The following is a 27,248-nucleotide window of genomic DNA, read 5'->3' on the forward strand; positions in this document are numbered from 1 at the left end:
GATCTGTAGCAGTATTAATCTTGTAATGTGTGCTTAAGGGTACAATTTGGGCCCAGGTGAAACTGTAACCCCCTACACCTATTACAATTACGACCTTGATTCCTACCACCAGTACCAAAGGGCACAGGTGCAGCCAAAGCTGAAAACCGAATCTCCAAGGGACCCATAGCAGCTGTATGGTCTGACTTTATGGTAAATGTGCCCTTGAATTATTTTTTCCCAATTAGAAGTTTCAGCTATTGGCCAGAGCATGGAACAACTACTAAGACCTTCTCTAGACCTGCAGGACACTCCCTGTGCATGCAGTGCATGTACAGCCTGTGTTTTTTTATGTGGACTGTGTAATGTATAATTTCTCCTATGTTGGTGCTGCGGAAAATTGATAACTTACTACTAGTTTAAGCATTAGATTAAAACCGATCCTGAGGGATCTTGGCATGAAATCATTGTTTGGCCACTGCAGACATTTCTTGCTTCTAGTGGTAGTACAAACTTCATTAGAGTCCAAATATGACAGTTTCACTAGCTTGTGTCAAAAGATTTTGTACCAAACTGTTGTGTTCAGTCATTAAAGGGGTTCCCAGAATTTTCACTAATGTGGGTGCAATGATGTATGACTAAAGTGTTTTCATCAGGGTTGTGTCTAGTACTGAAGATCAGCATACAGTGGTTAGTGACTTAGCTCTTAATGTCTATTGGTTTATAGGGTCATTCCTGGTATTTAGTGTTATCCATGAGTCTTTATATCCCCGACTTCAAGTCCCTGGCTCCTATAGTTTTACCCTTAGTTACTGTTGTTGAATAATCAGTTTTGTGATTCAATATATATGAAAGTATTATTTGAGAAATACAATGTTCAGTTTGTAGCAAAAAAAAATTACGTGAGACAACTTGTTTAAATGTATTTATCTATTTATTGGAAATCCTCAACAAGTCAAGACATGTTTATTAGGAGGGAAGTAATTTTTCTCATTGCTTTATGCTTGGTAGCCTCTCTTCAACCTCCCTAACTTCAGTGGCCACCACCTTCCCGTCAATCACCTCTTCTACAATGGTCTTAATTTTTCGGCTTCTGAGGAGCTCTGGAACGAAAAGAAAAGTCAATGGTAAATATGTGGATTATAATTAACTACAAGTCAATTGAATATACTGTTCCTTATATTAGTATTATATAAATGCAATATATAGAATTGAGGGCCCAGGCACATATTCTGTGAGGGCCTAGTGTAAGATGATTCCCATCACATATAAAAGGTTTAAAGCAGAGGTTGGGGTTATGTTCTTATCCTGGGAACCCAGCAACTGCAGAGACTAAAGGGCGCTTTACATGCTGCGACATCGCTAGCGATGTTGCCAGAGAAAACACCTGCCCCCGTCGCTTGTGCGTCACGGGCAAATCGTTGCCCGTGGCAAACAATATTGCTAGGATGCGTCACACATACTTACCTTGCTAGCGACGTCGCTGTGGGCGGCGAACAACCTCTTTAAGGGGGAGGTTTGTGTGCCGTCACAGCGACGTCAAACAGCGGCCTACCAATAGAAGCAGAGGGGCGGAGACCAGCCGCATTAATGACACGCCCACCTCATTGTCGGAGGACGCATGAACGCTGTTGTTCGTCGTTCCCGGTGTGTCACACATAGCAATGTGTGCTGCCTCAGGAACGACGAACAACCTACGTCCAGCACCAGCAACGATATTTGGGAAATGAACGACGTGTCAACAATCAACGATTAGGTGAGTATTTTTGATCGTTAGCGGACGCTTGTAAGTGTCACATGCAACAACGTCGCTAACGAGGCCAGATGTGCGTCACAAATTCCGTGACCCCAACGATATCTCGTTAGCGATGTGGTTGCGTGTGAAGCGGCCTTAAGGCACCTCAAATTCCTATTTTTAGACCAAAAGTTGGACAAACAAGCACCACTCCTCTACACAGAGGTAAATAGACTTTGGAAACCCATTATGCAAATCATTTACATTAAAGTGGACTTGTCACCATGTTACAAGAGGACAAATTCTGCTTTATTTTATTCCTGCTGCTTCCCACTTTGTTGTGCTTTGTATTTTTCTTTAATTTGCCATACAATTTCAAAGATATGGGCCTTTTTATTTAGAGCTAATTTTTATGGTTTTTACTAAGGGGGCATTACTGACAGAACAAGAATGCAAAGTGCCTAATCATCCTGTGAGCCAAAATCCTTAGGTATCTTGTGAGTCATGCCCCCTTGGTAGACACTATAAAAAATAACACTAAATAGGACAATATCTTTGGAACTATATAACTGATTTAAAAGAAAAACAAAATGGAATAGTCAGTGAAGCAGTGGGAAAAAATAAGAGCAACAACTGCCTACTTCTGAGCCGGTGACAAGTCCTCTTTAATAAGTGCATCGGAAACAGTGAAATGTGTATGCAGCTATTGCAGACAATCCCATTCATCTATATGGAGTAGTGATGAGAGAGCACTAAATTGCTTGAAAGCTCGTTACTCAAATTGAGCTGGTCGAATGCTCGGATGGGCTTGATTTGAGTAATGAGTATTATGGAAGTCAAGAGAGAATTTGAGCATCTTTCCAGAAAATTGCTTAAATGGATGGAAACAGCGCTCAACTGGAATGGGAACAGCATGGGGAAGATGCCTTGATGCATCTCTGACTTCCAGGTCACAGCTGGGAAATAAATAAATAAATATTATAAAAATATGACATGCAGTCCCTCCATTTTTAATAACCAGCCAGGGTAAAGCAGACAGCTGGGGGCTGATATTATCAGGCTGGGATAGTCCATGATTATTTGGCCCTTCACAGCCTAAGAATACCAACCTGCAGCCACCCCAGAGTTGGTGCATGCATTAAATGCGCCAATCAGGGCAATCAGGGAAGAGTCGGGGTGAAGCACCAGAATTGGGGCGACTGTGGGCTGGTATTTTTAGGCTGGGAAGTGCCAAATAACCATGGGCCTTCCCAGCCTGATAATTTCAGCCCGCAGCTGTATGCTTTACCTTGGTTGGTTATCAAAAATAGGGAGGACTTCACTCCGTTTTTTAAATTATTTATTTATTTATTTATTAGGCTAAACAAGGCTAAAAACATCCTTTAGTGCCACACAAAAGGCATTAAAGGGTGCAGGTATACAAACTCAACTCTAATCTCTTCTACATTACCTATCCTTGAACTGCTTTTACAGAACAGTCTGCTGAGCATCATTCTCACAGGTCTCACATAAGACCCAATGATGTGATGTAGCCAGCCAATCACAGTAATGGCAGTAGCCAACATAGATATGGCATTACCATGTATGGTGCTCGAGCATCCACGATACTTGGTCAAGTATTGAGTAGCGCCGAGCACACATGCTCATCACTAGTATTGAGTGAAACATTGTATGCCTGACTTAAGGCCACTTCACACACAGAGATAAATATTTGGCAAATCTGTACCGTTGTTGCAGTGAAATCATGGACATATTGTTCCATTTGTACACAGCCACAAACCTGGCACTGATTGTCCACAATTTCACTGCAACCACAGTTCTGCCGCAGATTTATCTGTGTGTGTAAAGTGGCCTTAATTCTCCAGCTGATTATGAGGATTTTTGACTTCTGATTCTCAGAAAAGTAGGAGTTAGCTCCCCCAATCTCTGTATAACCGTCTCATATAATCTTCATTGTATTTTATTTTAATACGCTTCCGCTCCCATTGTTCCCTGCAGTTTTTACGCTTCAAGTTGTGTCAAAGTAGAAATATTTGCATTATTACCTCTTTGTCTCTCTTCTTCCTCCAATGTCATGATACTAAAAAAGAAAATGTAAAAAGACGTAATATTATGTAATATTATTCAGGTATAATTGATGTATTTTTGTTATGTGTTGCTATTCAATATGTAATATTAAAGATATTATGAGGAACCAACCTCTAGACTCATGTAAACCATACACGGATTAAAAATGTGCCTATTATTACATTGCTTTGTACAAAATTCAACACCAAAGTTGATCATCAATCACAACTCACCTTACGTCCTCCCCTTCAAGTAGACGACGGTAAGTGGCTATCTCCATTTCCAAGCGGATCTTGATGTTCAGGAGAATCTCATACTCATGAGAATGGCGTCCCATGTCTGACCGGATCTGTAGCAACTGAGCTTCAATACTGCTGATGTGTCCCTGTATCTGAGCCAGCTTGGCAGCGTACTGAGCATTAATGCTTTGAAGTGTGTCGCTTAGAGCTTTTTTCTGTAGAAGGAAGATAATCGATGTTAACAATGGAAAGCCAAACGGTTCTAATTTAGAAAAAAAATAAAAAAAAATAAAAAAAATGTATCCTTTCAAGAAAGAAATATGATCTTCAAGTTTAACCAAGGGGAGTGTCCTGACAACTACAAGCCTACAAAGAAATGTCCTCCAATCTTAGACATTTAGGACATATCCACAAGTATTGTCTTATGCTGTTAAATCACATCTCTATTAACATCTCTGCAAATATTATAATAAAGTAATCAAAGGATCCTGTTACACCCTTAGGTAATTTGATCCCAAAGAAGGCCATACACAACTGTTCATCCCATAGATATTTTTCTCAGCTCCCTCATATGCAGGAATGCTTGGGTCAGTCAAGCATTCTTGTGTTTTCTATGAGAGAGCTCCTGAAAGACTGTCGGTGGCTTATGTCCACACTGAACAAAAGAATTGGCCAATGAAATTAAAAAGACTGGATTCTTCTCTGGCGAAGCTCAATATCAGTGAGCTTGGTCGGCTTAGCCTAATGTCAATGGAGGGCTTAATATCCTGCCCTAATCATTAAAGCACCACTCCAGAGGGTTTTTTTTATTTCAGTACTGGAGGGATGCTTTAAATGATAGTTTCTTGCACCCCGTCTTGTCTTATACTTAGCTGTCGCTGTCTTTATCTTAAGTGTCGCTCCAGTCGGTCTCTGCCAATTTGTGATCTGCCTGTATCTCCAGTGTCTAAAGGGTGCTTTACACGCTGCGACATCGCTAATGATATATTGTCGGGGTCACGTCGTTAGTGACGCACATCCGGCGTCGTTAGCGACATTGCAGCGTGTGACACCTAGGAGCGACGATCAATGATCGCAAAAACGTCAAAAATCGTTGATCATTGACACGTCGCTCCTTTTCATAATATCGTTGGTGGTGTATGCTGCTGGTTGTTCGTCGTTCCTGCGGCATCACACATCACTATGTGTGACACCGCAGGAACGACGAACATTTCCTTACCTGCATCCACTGGCAAAGAGGAAGGAGGTGGGCGGGATATTCCGCCCACTCATCTCCGCCCCTCCGCTTCTATTCTAAAATGCCCTTTATGTAGAGCGCAAGATGGTCACAATTCAATACAAGTCTCTCAAAGCCTCATTCTGGCCTCATTCTTGCTCTCATAGAGTTACATTGAGAGCTTGTGATGCAATTTCTAACTTCCGGAGACAGTCAGAAGTTATGATCACAAGATGGCGCCGCGGGGCCAGAGCAGCACCTAACAAGGATGAAGACACTGGATAAGACAAGGGGCAGGGGCTTACATTTAAGACACCACTCCAGTGCTAAAAAAAAACAGCTGGAGAGGTGCACCTAACAAGCGCTGATACAGTTAATTAAATTTGATTTTTAGGATCATTGAGGATTTTTAGGTCTGCTTAAAAGATACGATCAGATGACAAATGATCTGATTTGTGACATGTTTACACTAGGCCAGGTAAGTGTATTTTTAATGTTCGCTCAGCCGGGCATCAACCTGTAGAAATGCGCCCTACGACAAGCTATTTTAGGTAGTACACAGCTAAAAAATCAGGTACTTTTACCCTACGGAGAAAATGGAATTTCTCCATATTTTCCATTATCTGTCTCGGCATATGTCTCGGCATATATATTGAACTGCACTTGGATCTTGGATGTTATCCGAGTGCAGTCCGATGTTTCCCATGCACCCATAGACTTGTATGGGTGAGCGTGATCCAATATACACTGCCAGTCGCAGCATGCTGCGATTTATTTTCTCAGCCTGATTAGAGCTGAGGAGAAATGATGATGACCTGCATCATTGAATAATATTGGGCCAATTTTTTATCGGATTGTACTGGTCCGATTCATACACTCATGTGACGCAACAGATTCTGAAAAAAGTTTAAATTCTTATGAGGTTTGAAATATCAAAATAAGATAACATACTAGACAGGGCAAGAGAATTAGCTACCTGTTATAAGATGTTAACAAGAGCTAAAAGATTTTAAGAAATAACCAACCATATAAATAGCCATAAAGCCAAATATTGGAACTACTGCTACCATACCGTGCTCAGTTCTGATTGAAGCTCGATTTCCAGACTTTGTAAACTGCGTTTCAACTCTTTTATTATGACCTTGGAATTCTCCAGCTCAGTCGTTTCAGTTACTATCTGAACGTTTACAGTTTCTATCTAAAAAGAAGCAAAAAAACAACGCACATAAGAGAGGAGGTAGAAAAATTCTTGACAGTACGTCCTGGATAAAGTTGATCGGAAACATCAATCTGTTCTCTTGTATTCAGATGTTGACTCTGTCCGTAGGTTCAGAGTGTATGGTGGATGAGCTGCAGCCTGAGGACAGGAGGACCTGGTGGGTCACATGAACCTAATTGTTTTTAGCAGACAATCTAGAAATAAACTAGAAGCTTCATTATACTATAGACTAGTGTGACAAATGTGGAAGGTAAATGAGAGAGAACATACAGAATTCTGTCATAGGTAAAAAAAAGAAAATATTAGTATTGAATATTTGCCTTGTGAGTAGCCTCAGTATTATGCCATTATTTTGTATGTAGCTGTTGATGGATTTTCAGGTGTTTTCCACTAGTGTTCTCCCCCTCCCACTCTTCCCGAACCATACTGACCCAGATAGGATTTATGAGTTTGTGTAAACTTAACAGTAATTCCAAACAGATATGAGGGGGATAGGACATCATAAAAGAAATAAAGTAACTACCATGTTAATGGGAATTGGGCTATTTGTATGTTCACATGATAAGCGGGACTACCTTCATTCAGAGGTGGGGCAATTAGTCACTACTGTGGTTGGGGGAGAGTGCTAAATTAACATAGGTCACTTGGAGATCTAGTCAAACAACCTAAAGAATTAACAACCTCTAGGGACTTGTTCCTCATTTTGCATATGGCATCCATATGGCTAATAATCCAATTCCTTCTTAGAATAGCAGATATTAAGTACCATAAATGCTTAAATCGCTTTATTGTGAGCTGGATCTTGGAAGTTGTCATTGTGTAGAAGATATTAGATCCACTACTCTAGACTATTCTGACATCCCATCTATCATCTATCCAGTTTAGGTTCCTTTTTATTGTATTGTATACTGTGGGAAAGGTTGCAGAAACAACTCATATAACTAGGAAGAAATGAATGTAAGAAAAAAATGTGACAGATCCCCAATCAGCAAAGGATCTGTCCTTGGGGTTATCTGTAAACTTTTGGGAATATGTTGTGGCTTAAGGCCCCGTCACACTAAGCAACATCGCTAGCAACATCGCTGCTAACGAACAACTTTTGTGACGTTGCTAGCGATGTTGCTGTGTGTGACATCCAGCAACAACCTGGCCCCTGCTGTGAGGTCGTTGGTTGTTGCTGAATGTCCTGGGCCATTTTTTAGTTGTTGCTGTCCCGCTGTGAAGCACAGATCGCTGTGTGTGACAGCGAGACAGCAACAACTAAATGTGCAGGCAGCAGGAGCCGGCTTCTGCAGAGGCTGGTAACCAATGTAAACATCGGGTAACCAAGAAGCCCTGTCCTTGGTTACCCGATATTTACCTTCGATACCAGCCTCCGCCGCTCTCACTGCCTGTGCTGCCGGCTCCTGCTCTGTGCACATGTAGCTAGCTGCAGGACACATCGGGTTAATTAACCTGATGTGTCCTGCAGCTAGGAGAGCAAGGAGCCAGCGCTAAGCATTGTGCGCTGCTCCCTGCTCTGTGCACATGTAGCTGCAGCACACATCGGGTAATTAACCCCATGTGTGCTGTAACTAGGAGAGCAGGGAGCCAGCGCTAAGCGGTGTGCGCTGCTCCCTGCTCTGTGCACATGTAGCTGCAGGACACATCGGGTTAATTAACCCGATGTGTGCTGTAACTAGGAGAGCAAGGAGCCAGCGCTAAGCATTGTGCGCTGCTCCCTGCTCTGTGCACATGTAGCTGCAGCACACATCGGGTAATTAACCTGATGTGTGCTGTAAGTAGGAGAGCAGAGAGCCAGCGCTAAGCATTGTGCGCTGCTCCCTGCTCTGTGCACATTTAGCTGCAGCACAAATCGGGTAATTAACCTGATGTGTGCTGTAGCTAGGAGAGCAGGGAGCCAGCGCTCAGTGTGCGCTGCTCCCTGATTTCTGCACGTGTAGCTCCGTGCAGTGGTAACCAAGGTAAATATCGGGTTGGTTACCGATATTTACCTTAGTTACCAAGCGCAGCATCTTCCACGCGGCGCTGGGGGCTGGTCACTGGTTGCTGGTGAGCTCACCAGCAACTCGTGTAGCGACGCTCCAGCGATCCCTGCCAGGTCAGGTTGCTGGTGGGATCGCTGGAGCGTCGCAGTGTGACAGCTCACCAGCAACCTCCTAGCAACTTACCAGCGATCCCTATCGTTGTTGGGATCGCTGGTAAGTTGCTTAGTGTGACGGTACCTTTAGTCTACAGGAGAATCCATTTTCCCAAATGAGGGCAAGGTCAACCCAAAATGTTTTTTTTTTTTCACTTAGGCCCTTTTATGGTATTGATGACTTATTTTGTTATGTTCACACACTTACTTTGCTTTCATATTGTTCCTTGGCCTCGTTCCTTATCTTTTCCACTACAGTTTCACATTGGAGTCGCATGTCAGCCAATATCTTGGCCAAATCCACAGGAGGAGCTGCATCCACTTCAACGTTGACTTTTCCACCAACTTGCTTGCGGAGTACTAACACCTCCTGTATGCCAAGAAATGTTATTTTATATGATATTACTTTAGAATATGTAAAAAAACCTCAGAGTTTATACACAGATTGTGTTAGGACTACTTGAGGTCATATATCAGCTGAATAGCTGATAGCTGAAAGAACCCATGTGTTGCCCAAATTCACACATAGACACCTGTGAATGACAGTTTACAACTGCCTGAGTCTGTTAGTGTAGTAAAATACATATGGTATGCATGGTACCAAATGCAGTGATGTTCAAGGTGCAAAATGTGGTTCAACAATCATCAACATACAAAACAAACTTACTTCTTCATGGTTCTTCTTGAGGTAGCTCAGTTCTTCTTGCAGAGATTCAATTTGAAGCTCAAGGTCAGCTCTTGTCAAACTGAGGTCATCAATAACTTTACGTAATCCCATGATGTCTTTTTCCACCCCATATCTCAGAGCCTGCTCAGTTTCAAACCTACAATACATTGATAGTTTAAAAAAAATATATAAAGGTTAACCAAAACCATCATTATCAGCACACTTCAATATGTAGTTAGAAGCTTAACTAGCAGCTTTCATGATGTCTGGCCTCTGAAGGTGCCCATCAACACTCAACATAACAAACAAACCATGATGAGTATTTGGAGATTCCCATGTTACAGATGAAACTATTGAAGCTTCAGAATGCTGCAGGGAAAGGAAGAAGTTCAAATCATCAGACATGGAGGATTCGAGCACCAGTAGGTTAAGGAAATGGGAGAAGGACTAATAGTCATAGCCTTTGTATTTCTTGAATTTACTTTCTGTTGATTGTTCATGATGGATTGGAGTTGCATTTTAGGTTTTGTTATGGGAACTCTTATTTACATTAAATTTTTATGGTTATAGGTTTTGGTTGTGATGGAGAACCTACAAAGTCATAAATAAGTAGAGATGGTTAACTGGTCAACAAAGGTAGACAGAAATTCTACCATAACATCATTCATGTGCATGGTAAGCAGAACAAAAAATCCAGGCGCAAAGATGTTCATACACATTACAACAAAGGCTGTTGAACCTCCTGATTTTAATTGGACAAGTCCAATAGATAATATGTATGTGGGGCATCTGACTTTGCTCCAATGAATAAAGTTTGGGTAAGGATTAGGAAGAAATTGAATTTGGATTTCAACACCGGATCCTTTAGTCCTCTGGGGGAGAAGAGACGACAAATCTGGGGACAGATTACTCCACTCTCCCATTTGAAAACACCTAAACACTTGGCTAAGCTGAGCATACACCTGTATAGGGGTTTGTAGGCAAGCTAACACCAATAGAAACTAACTTTGGTCATCATTTGAGAGGCATACAGTATGTCAAATAAAAAAGTGAGTACATCCCTCAATTTTTTTGTAGATATTTTGTTATATCTTTTCATGAGACAGTACTGAATAGTTTGTATCAGTACTTTGTATAAATGTAAAGTACTTAGTGTCCAGCTTGTATAACAGTGCAATTTTGATGTGTCCTCTAAGTAACTCAGCATACAGCCATTAATGTCTAAACCGCTGGCAACAAAATGAGTATACTTCCAGGTGAAAATGGCCAAATTGTGCACAATTAGCCATTTTTCCTCTCCGGTGTCATGTGACTCATTTGTGTTGCAAGGTCTCAGGTGTAAATGGGGAGCAGGGGGGTGTTAAATTTGGCGTTATCGCACACACACTCTCTCATCTTGGTCACTGGAAGTTCAACCTGGCACCTCATAGTAAATAATTCTCTAAGGATTTGGAAAAACAATAATTGATGCTCTACATAAAGATGGCCTAAGCTGTAAGAAGATTGCCAACACCCTGAAACTGAGCTGCTGCACAATGGCCAAGACCATATAGCGGTTTAACAAGACAGATTCCTCTTAGAATAGGCCTTGCCATGATTGACCAAAGAGATTGAGTGCATGTGCTCAGCATCATATCCAGAGGTTGTCTTTTCAAAATAGACGTATGAGTGCTGCCACATTGCTACAGAGGTTAAAGTGATGGTGGTGGGAGTCATTCTGTTAGTGCTCAGACCATACACTGCAGACTGCTTCAAATTGGTGTGCATGGCTGTCATCACAGAAGGAAGCATCTTCTAAAGATTATTCAGGAGAAAGACCACAAACAGTTTGCTGAAGATAAGCAAACTAAGGACATGGATTACTGGAACCATTTCCTGTGGTCTAATGAAATTATGATAAACTTATTTGGTTCATAAGGTTTCAAGCATATGGTGGCAACAAGGTGAAGAGTACAAAGTTAAAGTTATGTGCTGTGACATACTGAAGCAGGGCATGATAACCTTCCTACAAAAACTGGGCCAAAGCACAGAATTCCAACATGATAACAACCCCAAACACACCTCCAAGATGAATATTTCCTTGCTAAAAACAAACCTGAGGATAAAGGTGCTGGGTTGGCCAAGCATGTCTCCACACCTAAACCCTATTGAGCATCTGTAGGGGATCCTCAAACAAAAGGTGGAGGAGCGCAAGGTCTCTAACATCCACCAGCTTCATGATGTAGTCATGGAGGAGTGGAAGAGGATTCGAGTGGCTCCTGTGAAGCACTAGTAAACTCCATGCCCAAGAGTGTTAAAAAGGTTGTCCACTATTTTAACACTGATGACTTATGCAAAGGATAGGTCACCAATGTCTGATTGACCAGGGTCCGACACCCCTGTTAATCAGCTGTTCTCGGTGGCGGTGACAGCAGGGGCCGGAAATGCTCAGTTCCAGAGCTGCTCCGGCTTCTTTATAGCAGCTGTGTCTAGGTACGCACATCCACCTCCTATTCAAATCAATAGGAAGCGAGTGTGCAGTACTCAGCCACGGGCGCTATCACAATACGGAGCAACTCCGGAACTGAGCATTTTTGGCCACCTGCTACCGCCACTGGCATGAGAGCTGCTAATCGGCGGGGTGTCGGACCTCGGCCGATCAGACATTAATGACCTATCCTTTGGATGTTAAAGTAGTGGACAAACTCTTTAAGGCCCCCTTCACACGTCCGTGAAAAACCACGCACGTTTTTCACGGATGTGTCAGAGGTGCGTTTTGCCCTCCGTGAGCCGTGTTTATGGCCCACGTGTGTTCTCAGTGTGTTATCCATGATAACACATGGAGAACGGGAACTTTCTACTCACCTGTCCCTGGCGTCTCTGTCCGTTGTGCTGATCTTCGGTCTCTGGTCCTGCCGACTCCCCGCTGCTGCTGCTTCCGGCCGTAGTGAAGTGAATATTCAATGAGCATAATGAGCGGCGGTCGGCAGCAAGTGACAGCAGCGGCAGAGACAGGAGAGCTGGAGGGCTGAAGAAGGGGAGTAATGTTTTGTTTTTTTTCTCGCTGACCCATGTCTTTTCTCCAGGGCGTGTCACACGGAACACATCCGTGTGGCCCATGTGTGTTACGTGTGACATGTTTGCGTTCCGTGTGACACCCGTGATGCTGGAGAAAAAACGGACATGTCGGCATAAGTACAGAACGGACACACGTTCCATGCGAAAATACTTACGTGTATCCAAATCCATTAGAATACCTTGGGTCTACGTGTGTACGTGTCTCCGGTACATGAGAAAACTGCCAAACACGTACCGGAGGCACAAACGTGTGAAAGAGGCCTAAAGCAGTGCTTGAAAATAAATATTGACACTTTCTTTGGCTACAATTTGGCCATTTTCACTTAGGGATGTATTGACTTTTGTTGCCAGCAGTTTACACATTAATGGCTGTGTGTTGAGTTATTTAGAGGGCACAACAAATTTCCACTGTTATACAAGCTGTATATTGCGTACTTTATATTGTATCAAAGTCTCATATCTTCAGAGTTGTCCCATGAAGAATTATAATAAAAGATTTACAAAAATGTAAGGGGTGTACTCACTTTTGTGACACTGTATTTGTTTGTTTGGCCCCTTTGATGCAAACATACTACATAGGCAGATCTGTGCATAAATTGTTAGGTGGCCACTGGTTTAACTGACTTCAGTACATCGGTCAAACAAGCCACACCATCAGCTAATTGCCCTGAGTACTTTATAGGTGTTTTCCTTTATTTTTAAGATTAGATTGCTTCGTAGGGCATGGAATGCCTGAGACTTTAACCGGTGACTTTAGGTGAGCTGGAACCTCAGGTGTCAGCTGTAGTGTTATCTGACCTCCGTTGTATGTTGTAATTATGCAACCATTTGTTAGTATTGACTCCTCATTACTTATTTATCGCATATTGAGCTCTGGATTTTGCAGGTATTTTTTCTTCTGTGTAATTACCATCATAAAATATTGATAGTATTTATATTTCTAGCTATACTGTGTTGAATTCTGTAGGATTAGTTCTAACTCTGCATCTTGGAAGGAGAAACAGTGCAATGGCTTTTATTTGAGAGAAAAAGAAATATAAATGACCATATGTGGTCACCTCAGTGAAAGAAAAAAGACATATCAATGACCGCTGCTGCAGATCCATAGGCTCAAAGAGCCTACAAGTAGGAGACATGGATGATTAGTGGTTAATTCACTCTGCAGATCAATAATGATGACATGCAGTATTTTAGTAACGTGGTTTATTGATTCAACGCGTTTTGGAGCTGCCTTGCTTCTTCATCAGGAAAATTATTTGGCTGTGGCTTTTCATTTTCCTGATGAAGAAGCGAGGCAGCTTCAAAATGTGTTGAATCAATTAAATTCACCTAGAGTCTTTCCTGTTTGCCTAAGGCCCCCTTCACACGTCTGTGTCTCCGGTACGTGTTTGGTCCGTTTCATCACGCGCCGGAGACACGGGCACATGTAGACCCATTAAGATCAATGGGTCTGCGCACACGTGCATGTTTTGCTATGGACCGTGTGTATGTGTGGAGCATACGTGTGCTCGTGTGCTCCACACGTAGACATGTCCATTTTTCTCCGGCATCACAGGTGTCACACGGCACGCAAACGGACCGCACGGATGTGATCCGTCTGACACACACTGGAGAAAACACATATGTTGTTAAAAAAAAATTTCTATACTCACCTGTCCCCAGTATTGCAGTCTCTGCTGCTGCTGTCACTTGCTTCCGACCCCCGCTCATTATGCTCATCGCATGTTCACTTGTCACGCTCCCCGGCTCCCCTGTCACGCTCTCCGGCTCCCCTGCCACGCTCCCCGGCTCCCCTGCCACGCTCCCCGGCTCCCCTGCCTCGCTCCCCGGCTCCTCTGCCAGGCGTCCCCCACTCCACAGCCTCCATGCCCCATCACCTGCGGTCCCCAGGCAGCCCGGTCCCCGCTCACGGCGCCCGTCGGCAACTCTGCTCCAGCCCGGCTCTCCTGCCTCCTGTTCACCGCTCCCTGCTCTGGCTTCTGGCACCCGGGCCTCGCGCATGCGCATTAGGGCACGTGCGCGGTCATTGACCCTCTCATAAAGGGTCTTAACCGGTCCTGACGATACCCGAACCCCGAACGGTGACGGTCTGCCATCCCGTCAGTTCATACCATCTCCGATCCCTGTGGTGACCCGTCTTCTCGCTCCATCGGTTCCGGACTCTGTCTGACGTCATCTCGGCCTCCGAACCTGAGCTCCGTCCCCCGGACTACCTTCAGTGACTCCGTGGTCCCAGGGACTTCTACACTCCACTCCTCTGAACGGACTGTCCTGCTATCCGTAGTGCTCCGGCTACCGGGCACCTTGCCTTCGGTGAGGTGTTCAGCCCAGTGGATCCACCTCCTGGGTCTGCCCGTCCACTTGGCCCTAACATCACTCCACTGCGGGTAGAAGCAGCAGGAGCGGGGAGTCGGCAGGACCGGAGACCGAAGATCAGCACCACGGACAGCAACGCCAGGGACAGGTGAGCAGAAAGTTCCTGATCTCCGTGTGTTATCACGGATAACACACGGAGAACACACGTTGTGCCATAAAAACGGCACACGGAGGGATATGCGCACCTTTGACACATCCGTGAAAAACGTGCATGATTTTCACAAACGTGTGAAGGGGGCCTAAAAGTGCACATACACAGAGGTTTAATGTCAGCCTATCCTGCCAATTTAGTTGGAACCAGTCCATCGTCCATCTAGTATGGTGGTGTCCTTACTTTCTCTCAATGGCTGACGTCATAGGGTCATAGGTGGTAAGTTGGCAGCTATTTACCTTCTGTTTCCATTCATAACACATGCATGGGCATTCGACCCATGAGTATAGGCTGCTTGGAAAGATTACCTGTTGGCCATAGAAGTGTTGGCCAGCTTGAGACATGGGATATGTCATAAAATTCTGATTTGTGGAGGTCAAACTTATGGGAAATAGGCCTGCCAAGCTCTTTCCATAACTTCCTGACTATCTTACCCAGTAGAATAAAGATCAAGAGGGTTTAAACTCCCAAAGGGTGTTGATCTGTCAAAATGCCTTAAATGTAGAAGATGGGGAAAAGCTCTTTAAGCTGCAGCTACCATAATTTTATCAGAAGTAGAAAACATTTGCTTACTTGAGTCTGAAATCATCAGCTGCCAATTTAGCATTGTCAATCTGCAACAAAACTCGGGCATTGTCCAAGGTAGCATTCAGTATCTAGGAAAACACAATAAACAGTCATTTTCCAGTAGCCATAACATTTTTCTTGAACATTGGTGACACCTGGGTTTTGTCAAATATAACAAATTACAACTTTTAATGATGTAATGAGAAGCAATGAGTCATTTTACCCAGAAGACTCAGGATGTTATATATAGTTCAGTTGAGTAAGTGATTAGCAAAATGTACCTAGATTTGTAGATTCAAAGGGATTTCCTCCTTTGATGACAATCAAATTTATTGACTAAGGAAGGCAAACCCTAACCGTATTCCGTATTAGTGCAAATGGACATTGTGGGGAAGATCCACCACTTAGAACCTACCTCTAAATAAAGGGTATGATGGCTCCTCTCCTCCAATGAATGAAACATTGAGAAGGAAGAAGGCACATGGAAAGGTCTTGCTGTCTGACAGTCCTTGCCTCTTCTAGTATTATGGTTGGTAATCTATAAGGATAGGTGTCATGTAACACTAATATAGTAGAAGGGAAGGGTAGGGATGCACAGCAAAAATGAAACCATACGAGTGCAGCCCTATGTGTGAAATTGCATAATGGATAAAAGGAAGAGGAAAGCACACATAATGTGTGCGCACATCAAACAATCAAAAATTTAATATACAATGTGTTTTATTGGATCAAGAAAAGACAAAGGACATAATATAAAAACCTTTAAAAATACACACATAACAACATGACCTCAAGGTACTCCAATTATAATAAATGAGAGTAGTTCCTAATGGACATAAGATAACTCTATCAGTGGATTCTATACAAAAGGACAGTATATTGCATTCAAATGACGATTGTTCATAATTATTAAGGCCAGACACCCAATGAGATGGATCATATCAAAGTATTGACAAATAATGAAAATAATAATACAAGTATTATATCCTGAACGGGAACTGTACCTAAAGCAGTAATATGCAGAACCGGCCCATCAAAATAACCACACAGCGCTGTGTGTCAATTAACAGTAAGATCCCCCTCAGCAATGATATACGCTAACACTACACATCAAGAGTAGCCAGAAAAATGAATGAGGTATAATTACCATATGGTGCTGTGCAGCAGATAACAGCAAGATCCACTCAGGGAAAAAATATATCAAGAGCAGTCTCAGCCCCACACAAGGCACCTAGGCCTGGACGCATGGGGGGTTGCGCTGACTAGCAGCTTCGTCAGGGAAAGTATGGGACCCATACTTTCCCTGACGAAGCTGCTAGTCAGCGCAACGCGTTGGGCTTTTCCCTGACCTCAATTTCTACTCCTCTATTTTTTGCATGCAATCCTTTTGACCTCACCGGGCCCGGCTGGTAGTTACACCCACTTGACCCCCACATTACCAGGAGTGGTCAGTGAGTGCGTGTTCTTGATCCACTCTCATTTGAGTAGTTTATTTTCCTCCCCCTCCCCCCCATGCATCCAGGCCTAGGTGCCTTGTGTGGGGCCGAGACTGCTCTTGATATATTTTTTCCCTGAGTGGATTTTGCTGTTATCTGCTGCACAGCACCATATGGTAATTATACCTCATTCATTTTTCTGGCTACTCTTGATGTGTAGTGTTAGCGTATATCATTGCTGAGGGGGATCTTACTGTTAATTGACACACAGCGCTGTGTGGTTATTTTGATGGGCCGGTTCTGCATATTACTGCTTTAGGTACAGTTCCCGTTCAGGATATAATACTTGTATTATTATTTTCATTATTTGTCAATACTTTGATATGATCCATCTCATTGGGTGTCTGGCCTTAATAATTATGAACAATCGTCATTTGAATGCAATATACTGTCCTTTTGTATAGAATCCACATTATGTGTGCTTTCCTCTTCCTTTTATCCATGTAACACTAATATGTCTTTATTTCAGCTGTTGAGGGAACTGAAAGGTATGACCAGTTGTCGTTGCAGAAACCTACACTGATCAGCAATTGATGGAGGTTTTGTTGATCTTTAGGATGGCTTCACTTTTACAAGTGTTGAGATTAAAGGCAGTGTGTCAGAGCAAATTGTCTAATCCATTCCTTAAATTCGCAGGTCCATTACACAAGAGACACCACCACATGAACCTTCTCAAAAAGACCCTCATAACCTCTTGATGCACGCTGATATTCATATTTTATCCTCATTTCCCCTATTTTAAAAAAATACTTTACTAAACTAGTGGACATCCTAACTCTTCTTGATATTTTGCATTAGCAACACATTCTTCTTATGCCTTGAGTGCATAAGGTTTATATTTTTGGGCAGTCTATCATCTCTACTCTCCAACTGGTATATTTACGTAGGTCCAACCACCCTCTCATACTTTGTACTACCTAATATATTTGGGTTGCTTTAGGTATCTTTTTTGACTTCTTAAATTACAGTACTGTATGTGTATCAACTAAGATACTGATTTTGTTTGTTATACACTTTTTTTTTCTTTACTGTTGATTTACACACACACACACACACACATATATATATATATACATATATATATATATGTATATATATATATATATATATATATATATATATATATACGTACTCACTATCTATTTAGTCTTTTGTACATATTATTCAATCTGATGAAGGGCTTCTTCACATAAAATGTTGCATGTAATCAATATGACAAAAGTGGTGTTTTTGTTGGGTTTGGTATTTTTAATAAACCAGTACTTGAGCAAATCAGCAAGCCTCCCAAGTGCTGTTCTTATGGTATCTACATATATGGATACTTGTGTGAGACAGCTCACATAGAGCATCATGCACTTTTACCCCATATTCTTTATGGTCAATGCATTTTTGACCAAAACCCTACTTCATCAGGACAATCACAGTAGCAGATACAGTCATACACTCCAGGGTTAACCTGAGGATGGACACGGATTGTCCCAGAAACGCATTGTGATTAATAAAAAAATAACTATCCACTTGTGTGGAGACGATTTCTACAGCACCTGGACACTGCCAATATTTATATTTTATCGGATTGTTCTACTCCCTCCTAGGAGCTGGCGGTTGGTGCAGCAGTAGATCGGGCATTCACTGAGGCTAGGATTGAAGAGGCCTTAGTAATCGCTCCAGCAGGGGGGGGCACAGAACCACATGGATTCACTACCGAGGAGTCCAGCGGCTCTCATAGTGGGAGACCTCATTCAGGAGTCAGATCAGTTCTTGGCGGAGCTCTCTTGGTGTCTCCTGTGATCATTGATAATTTCGTGCCTGTTAGCACAACTATCAGAGGTGATTGTACCTCCTCTGCATTTTACACCTCATAGCAAACAATTACACACAGAAGCACGCTTTGTCTCATTTTATCTTACATATAATCTTTATGAATAATTGCGCTTCTGCAGACTAAATTAATTATAATCCCTTGCAATTTCTTAGAACAGTTTCTTTATTCGAGACCAGGATTTCTGCCAAGAAATAGCATTCTAAAACATAGCGTCAGACGTAAATAGAAGGAGGTAGAGAAAGTGCATTAGAAAGCGTGGAGGCAATATGAAGACAACCACTGCCGCCAAAAAAGAAATGATATTTGTGTAATATGCAATATATTGCAGACGCCTAATTAAGGAGCCGAGCTTTTATCATTGATGTATGTAAATAAAACCGTGCGGCTACTGACAATAATGCTTTGTTACTTTCTCATTGAGCTATTTGTGGCAGGTGTGATGTAGACGGGTGCGATAATATTTCTCTAATTTCCCTCTAGCTGAAAGGTTTCCTCACACAATGATCTTTTCACTTTGCCGGTTCCCTCCCTTAATCGCTCCGCACTTTGAGTTCTGCTTCCTTGTTATTTGACTGTTTGATCATATATCAAAGTGATGCACATCCGTGTTACTCATGTAGTGATACTTCTATACCATGTCATTCTATATGGGAAAATACCATAGTCATCAGGGAATTATTTCCATGTATTGTATATGCACAGACATGTTGGAAACAGGGTGTCATTGACGTAATCATTCATTCCTTTCGTAAGTCAGGGCTAATTTGCTTAGAATAAGAACTGGTGTAGATTTTCCGGAGAACATCAGCATCATGTGTTAAGAATTTAATATGAATATCCACCCTGCTAATAAATTGCCCCTGTAAAGACATAGAATGTAATGAAAAAAAATCATTTTTCCTGCAGCCACCACTAGGGGGAGATTAGAAGCTTAACGCATACTGATTATACAATGAACTAAAAATAAAAACTGTATGCAGTAAAAATGAAATCGTCTAACTCTATGGCTATGGAGTTGGAGCTCAGTATAAGTAAAACTGAGCAATAGCCACTATAAAGATCAATTACTAAGCACAGAAAGCCACTAAACTGGAAAGGCGTTTAGTGAAACCCAGTATAATAAAACATGCCTTGATTAGTCTTTATCTCTTGTGAGTTTTCTACTTGTCTCAAATATTGAGTAGAATGGTGTCTACCCACTTTAACCCCTTCACTAACTATGATGTACTGGTATGTCATAGGTCTTTTGTGTCCCTGTAATGTTGGCTTTCATAATGTTTCCCCCCACATTTTGACTAATCTAATCAGCCAATATGCGCAGCTAGCAGGCGCGGGTGGATTGGTCATCCACCAATGCCTGTTATCTAGTTAAATCCCACTGTCAATCTCTGACAGCGAGATTTAACACGCGTCATTCCCCACTCAAATCGGCAGCTCCGTAGCGTTATCTCAGGGCGCCAATGAGTTGTCATAACAGACAGGGGTCAGCTGTTGACTACTTTCGCTGTCATGACATAGTTCTTGTGAACACTGGCTGAACACCATCATTCACAGGAGAACAGTATTTGTGCTCTACAGAATGGTGCTGAAGCATCGTTCTGTACAGCAGAAGTAATTGGACTGTGAAGGCATTAAGTCCCCTAAGGGGACTAGTAAGAACAATAAAATGTGTAAAAAATATTTTTAAAAAATCTGAAAAAATAAAAAAACACAAGTTTAAATCACCCCATTTTGCCCCATTGAAAATAACACAATAAAAAAAACAAATTAAAAAAACACCCACATATATGGCATTGCCGAGTTGAGAAATGCCGAATCTATCAAAATATAAAATAAATTAATCTGATCGGTAAAGGATATAATGTGAAAAAAAATCAAAACGCCAGAATTACGTTTTTTTGGTCGCCACAACATTTCAATAAAATGCAATACCAGGCAATAAAAACATCATATCTCTCCAAAAATGGTATCATTAAAAACGGCAGCTCAAGATGCCATCACTGAGCCCCAGATCCCAAAAAATGAGAACGTTACAGTGACAAAAGTGCATATGGCTATATTGATGGAAAAATAAAAAAGTTATGGCTCTTGGAAGGAAGGGAAGAAAACTTGAAAATGAAAAATGGAAAATTTCCGGGTGGTGAAGGTATGACAGGAAGTACTGTGCCGATGCCTATAAATGTAGGCCATTAGACCATGGAAGCATTTTAGACTTTTTCCATATGATCCTTAAGCGGCCTTTTCACGCTACGATATTATTAATGAATTATCGTCGGGGTCACGGTGTTTGTGACGCACATTCAGCGTCATTAACGATATCGCAGTGTGTGACACTTATGAGCGACCTTAAACAATCGCAAAGCAGTCAAAATCGTTTGCTGCGGAGAGGTCGTCCTGAAACAAAAAATCGTTTTCCTCTATTTAGCGATGTTGTTCCTCGTTCCTGCGGCAGCACACATCACTGTGTGTGACACCGCAGGAGCGACGAACATCTCCTTACCTGCCTCCACCGGCAATGCGGAAGGAAGGATGTGGGCGGGATGTTACGTCCCGCTCATCTCCGCCCCTCCGCTTCTATTGGACGTCTGCCGTGTGACGTCGCTGTGACGCTGCACAAACCGCCCCCTTAGAAAGGAGGCAGTTCGCCGGCCAGAGCGACGTCGCAGGGCAGGTAAGTGCGTGTGACGGGGTTAAGCGAGGTTGTGCGGCACAGGCAGCGATTTGCCCATGTCGCACAACCGACGGGGGCAGGTACAATCGCTTGCGATCTCGCTAGCGAGATCGCACCATGTAAAGCCCACTTTACTTGTTCTGACCTTTAACGTACAAATTCACATTTTTAAAATCAATTGCTTTTTCAGTCCAATATTCTCTCACTGGTGCAATTTTATGGAGATAGTTACTCATAAATGACATAAATGTTTGTCTTTCTTTCATTAGAGAGGTAATTTGTATGTTTTTCCCATAGATCATTGCTCTGCATACTTGGCTAGTCTAACTAAGGAGAGTCAGAGCCAACTCAGAGCTCAGTCTGATACGGTAAAAGACATATCAAATTCTGAAAATTTGATGGACTTGAAAGATGTCTGAACTCTCTGGAGGATATCTGGGTCCACGTATAAATAGGACCTTTATCATTGTGACACCTGGTAATGCAATGAAACCTCTTTGAGACAAATACACTAAAATTGTCTTCCAGGGGGCAAGTCCTCTTATTGAAGGGGGGCAGTGGCCAAAGGATGTAGTATCTGTTACAATAAATCTGGTCAATGTAAAGATGGAGGTCTACTCGAATATGTGGTCCTTTTGAGAAAGTCAATTGTAAAGGACTTTTTAAGAACATGAAATGGAAAAAGCTCAACTATAAAATAGCAATGACTGGTTTAGTAGCGAAATCGATATGCAAGTGGTGCAAAATCTCAAGTTTCCACGGTGAAATAAAAAATAAATCTAATTGATCCTATGATGTTGAATGTCTCAAGGTCTGAATTATATGAAATATATGGAGAATAGCATGCCATGCCCCGGTCTACAATATTCTGGGTCAAAGGTTTATATAGGTGTGTACAGGTAGTTATATAAAGAAGGTGATATCCTCAGTATCCTTACTAACCATATAAGGTTACAGAAGACTGAAGAAAAGGGTGTGACTCAGAGACGTTCAGGGCACAGGTCACGACTTACTCAATAATATGTTTTTGACACATTACAACTGATTGGTGCTAAAGGATATAGGGCCCAATTCATCATTTGCTTTTTGTCTATTCACTTTACTTTTTTTTATCTTGTGGTATTTGCTGATATATTTTATGCAAAACTCATCAAAATGGCGTACGCAATTCAAGAATTTTGCTCAAACTCAAAAAAAGATCTTTTTTTCTGTCTTTAACCTTTTTAAGCGACATCTTAATTAAAAAAGATACACGTATCGCAATTGTTCAAGTATTTTGGCGTATACAAAATTACTTCATTGGGTTAACTGGGCTACATTTGCGACACATTTTGCGTCTTTTAAGAGAATTAATTATAGACTATGATGAAGGTAAACCCAAAATTTTAGTGTGCAATTGTCAGGTATACGTTGGAGAGAGGCTCGGACTGGCCGTCTCTGGACACAAGCGCAGGAGTGGGGGCCTTGCCACCCCCTATATGAGCAATAGTTGGTGCAATGCACTTGGTTCACTCTGTACAGAAATATTCATGTAACAAGGTACCCGGCTTATTATTATGTAGACGCGAAGAAGAATTTGTGAATGAGGGGAATGTAATATAGCTGAACAGTGGGACCCTAGCATCGTTGTTACTGGTGGATCCTTGGCACTCAAGTCTTACGTAGGTTGACAATGTGAACAGTTAGTAAGGGGTGAGGAAAAAAATCTACTTGTCTAGGAATCTTTAAGACTACTCAACATACGTCAAAGTACAAATTTCAATAGTTTTCTGCTCTTTAATTATTTGCAATATCTAAGTCGGCAAATGTGTGGATACTTTTCCCCAGCCTTAGTTATACCCATAAAGTGGCATTGGTCTGAGCTGCAGTTCTAGATAGAGCCACATGGGATAAAACCATGTCAGAAAAATTTGGGGCTTTGACAATCCTTTGAGCATTGTGACACTCCACTGAACATTGTGACACTTCCCTGAACACTGTGACTCTTCCCTGAGCACTGTAATGCTCTCCTAAACACTGTGACTCTCCCCTGAACACTGTGACACTACCCTGAGCACTGTAATGCTCTCCTGAACACTGTGACTCTCCCCTGAACACTGTGACACTACCCTGAGCACTGTAATGCTCTCCTGAACACTGTGACTCTCCCCTGAACACTGTGACACTACCCTGAGCACTGTAATGCTCTCCTGAACACTGTGACTCTCCCCTGAACACTGTGACACTACCCTGAGCACTGTAATGCTCTCCTGAACACTGTGACTCTCCCCTGAACACTGTGACACTACCCTGAGCACTGTAATGCTCTCCTGAACACTGTGACTCTCCCCTGAACACTGTGACTCTCTCCTGAGCACTGGGACACTCCCCTGAGCATTCAGACACTCCACTGAGCATAATGCCTACCCTTTCTTACAGGTCTCTGGTAGCGCTACACCACTGTATACACAGAGATAGGACATAGAGGTTACTTTATTCATCTCCCTAATCATATATAGCAGTTTCTATGACAGGCACGGCCTTAATATGACCTATACAATTTGTTAAGCTGTTTGGCAAATTGCTTTAGTATTACATCGTGTGACTGTCATAACCGTCTAATCTGTTCTGATTAGCAAATATTACTCCGAGCCAACAGGTTTATGATTGATAAATAATTATTTCCAAATATTATTGCAATAAATTCTTCGATTATAACACTGGTCTGTGCCAAGACTTAAGTCTAATGTCATGTAATGGGTATTATATAGTAATTTGTCTCCCCTCGATACCTTTCAGATATTATATTGCTCTGCATCGCTAATATCTTTTATATACAAGGTTTGAACTTTTAGGTAGGGAAATCACAAAAAAATTTGTCACTCAAGGAGATTATTTGACCCAGGTGAAGTGGATCGTAGATTTACCCCCAGTAATTTTTGAATATTAACGTTAAAAAAAAGGACATAGTGCTATTTTTGTTCCACTCTTTAGTTAGTAGCCAGTGACTAAAAAAAGTGAAAACTTGAGTGTCTCTTGATGGTGGGCCTCAAGTGAAGAAAACTTTTTTATCCGGCTCGAAATATGGCCAAATACTTTCTTAAAAATTCAGAACATTCTGGAAAAAGACTTCTTACTATAGTTCCCAGGGGTTGAAAAATGACATATTGCTGTATATAAGATTCAATTCATAGGTTGATGACCAGTGGACTAAAGGGTGCTTTACACGCTGCGACATCAATAGCGATTGCTAGTGATGTCGAGAGCGATAACACCCGCCCCCGTCGTACGTGCAACATTTGGTGATCTCTGCCGTAGCAAACATTATCGCTACGGCAGCATCACACGCACATACCTTGTCAGCGACGTCACTGTGACTGCTGAACAATCCCTCCTTCAAGAGGAGGTGCGTTCGGTGTCACAGCGACGTCACTGCAACGTCACTAAGCGGCCGTCCAATAGAGGCGGAGGGGCGGAGATGAGCGGGACGTAACATCCCGCCCACCTCCTTCCTTCCGCATTGCCGATGGACGCAGGTAAGGAGATGTTCGTCGTTCCTGCGGTGTCATACATAGCGATTTGCGCTGCCGCAGGAACGACGAACAACATCGTACCTGCAGCAGCAACGATATTAAGGAAAGGAGCAACCTGTCAACAATCACAGTTTTTGGATGCTTTTGCGATCGTTGATCGTCGCTCCTTGGTGTCACACGCTACGATGTCGCTACCGGCGCCGGATGTGCGTCACTAACGACGTGACCCCGACGATATATCGGTTGCGATGTCGCAGCGTGTAAAGCACCCTTTATAGTATAACTTGGCATAATCATTACTATCATGAGACAATAGGGTCTGTAATATCCAACACAGAAAGCTATGATGTCAGTGTAAACAGAGCCCAAATCAGGTGAATTGAATGATCCATGCATTTATTAGGCTTGGTCATGGTAAGCTGTCCTAAAGTTAAGGACCAGCTAGGTTCAACTAGGCAATGTCTCAGCAGAATAAACTAGTTGGAGGTTGATGACCTTTTCTTTTAGCACCTATCATGTCTCAAAAGAAGAATAAGCTGCAGATGCTTAAAACATATCAGGAAGAAAAAAAAATCTACAAAAATTCTTTAAAACCCACTTTGACAAACAAAAAAATGCCTCAAATGATCATTTCCTAAAGTAGTTTCTACTCGAAAACTGTTTGTGCACACAGCCCAATTGTTATGGATCCAAGTTAGATGGCCAGAATACTGTAAAGTGAGACGTGTAGACGTGTTTTATGTTTTCTTATGGATATCCATACAACCTAGTGGTGTTTTAATCTTTGAAAATAAATGGCTTTTTAAGAAATTATTTGAACGTGTTGCTGGAAAAAAAAAATTCTAATGTTTCTGGACCTTACCTCTTGGACACAGAGCTGACCTCCTTGCACCGTTCCTTTGAGCAAGGATGCAGGTGATTCTTTAAAAAGCTTAAGGTGAAAAAACCCTAAAATGCTTAAAACACGGGATGTGACCAAAAAATTGATTTTAGAACAAGTGTTTCCAGCATTTTTAAATGATTTTAGAGGATTTTTTTAAAGCAAACTCCTCAAAAAGCTCTGTACGTACCCTAACAAATTCTCATTTATGAGTTTTCTTTTTATTACAGATATTCTGTCTGATAGTGATACCATGCTATAAACTAAATAATCAGAGCTATTGCCTACATAGACATTGATGGTTGTGAGTATGCTTTGCACGTTCCTAACATAGTCAATGCCAAGTTATTGGCATTGGAACAAAAATGATCTAACAAGCAGAGTCATAATATAGAAGTGAATATACGTATGTGGGAAGCACCAGATGTTCAATATATTAGGGTCCGCTGCCACCGTAAGACAACACGTTGTCTAAGATTAGAAAAAATATAAAAAAAAATTCAAAAACAGCAGCACCCTACCTGGAATTTCAGCTCAGCACCATTCAAGGGTCTGCATTACCAAACGCAGCCTACGGACAATTCATGGCACATTTTCTAGAAGAATAACAGACCCTGCTATCTAATCATAGCCTTCCATAAGCCATCTGTCCCTTTTTACAGGGTAGATCTTTACTAGTTACAGTAATATTTTAAATTTTATTCTGTCGCTGACAGGCCTATTGCATTTTCAATGACAGATCACTTGAGTAATAATTTATGATGTTTGCTCAGGAACTACTGGCAGCATTATGCCAAAGTCAACAAGACCAACATGAACAGTCTTTGTTACACCCTATGTACCTTTTGTTGTTAATGTACGGCGAGGTGAATGGGTGGAACATGTTTGTATTTTATGAGTCTCAATAATCCTTTTTAACAAATTTAGAAACATTTAATCCATTTTAGAAATTGAATTTATAAAAATGTAATATCTCACCTGATTCTTCAACAGTTCAATTGTTTTGAAATAATCTTTATAGTCGGACTCCACAATGCCAGAGTTTAGGCTGTACCACTCCTTGATCCTCAGCTCTATCTCTCCATTGGCCTTCTCCAGGGATCGTACTTTATCCAGGTAAGTAGCTAGACGATCGTTCAGGTTTTGCATTGTCTGCTTTTCATTTCCAGTCAATAGGAGATCACTGTTGGTGGCAATCTGGAGGCTGCTACCGAAGGAACCACCATAGCCTGAACTGGTTGAGATTTTGGTCCCATATCCACCAGCTCCGCCGTAAACGCTTCCAGCATATCTTGATGTCGATTTGCCATAGTTGCCTCCAGAAAATGATGGAGCTCTGTCTATAGAACCTGATCTCTTGTAGCCGACTATGTTGTAAGACATGGTGAGGTTTGACTTATCAGTTAGTGTGTGTGAACTTGAGAAATGACTGAAGCCTGGAAAAGAATTGC

The 27,248-nt window shown here is 42.0% G+C and overlaps 1 protein-coding gene across 1 annotated transcript; it reads right to left on the bottom strand.

The window, feature by feature from the left end:
* Window positions 1-891: 891 nt before the first annotated feature.
* Window positions 892-27,248, bottom strand: LOC142311616 (keratin, type I cytoskeletal 42-like). The gene is made up of 8 exons (XM_075350179.1): window positions 26,776-27,248; window positions 15,420-15,502; window positions 9,263-9,419; window positions 8,804-8,965; window positions 6,309-6,434; window positions 4,015-4,235; window positions 3,760-3,794; window positions 892-1,082 (listed from the first exon to the last, which is right to left on the bottom strand). Exons 1-8 carry the CDS (start codon window positions 27,178-27,180, stop codon window positions 970-972), a joined length of 1,302 nt encoding a protein of 433 aa, XP_075206294.1. The 5' UTR covers window positions 27,181-27,248; the 3' UTR covers window positions 892-969.

This window comes from Anomaloglossus baeobatrachus, chromosome 5 (assembly GCF_048569485.1).
Source record: "Anomaloglossus baeobatrachus isolate aAnoBae1 chromosome 5, aAnoBae1.hap1, whole genome shotgun sequence".
Lineage (NCBI taxonomy): Eukaryota > Metazoa > Chordata > Amphibia > Anura > Aromobatidae > Anomaloglossus > Anomaloglossus baeobatrachus.

Bases quoted from the DNA above. Each gene is read 5' to 3' on its own strand.
- LOC142311616 (XM_075350179.1), bottom strand. From the start codon at position 27,180: ATGTCTTACAACATAGTCGGCTACAAGAGATCAGGTTCTATAGACAGA. The intron at 15,503-26,775 runs GTGAGATATTAC...GTGTTTTCCTAG, and splicing joins TTGAACTGTTGAAGAATCAG to ATACTGAATGCTACCTTGGA. The intron at 4,236-6,308 runs GTATGGTAGCAG...TTCCTTCTACAG, and splicing joins TTCAATCAGAACTGAGCACG to AAAAAAGCTCTAAGCGACAC.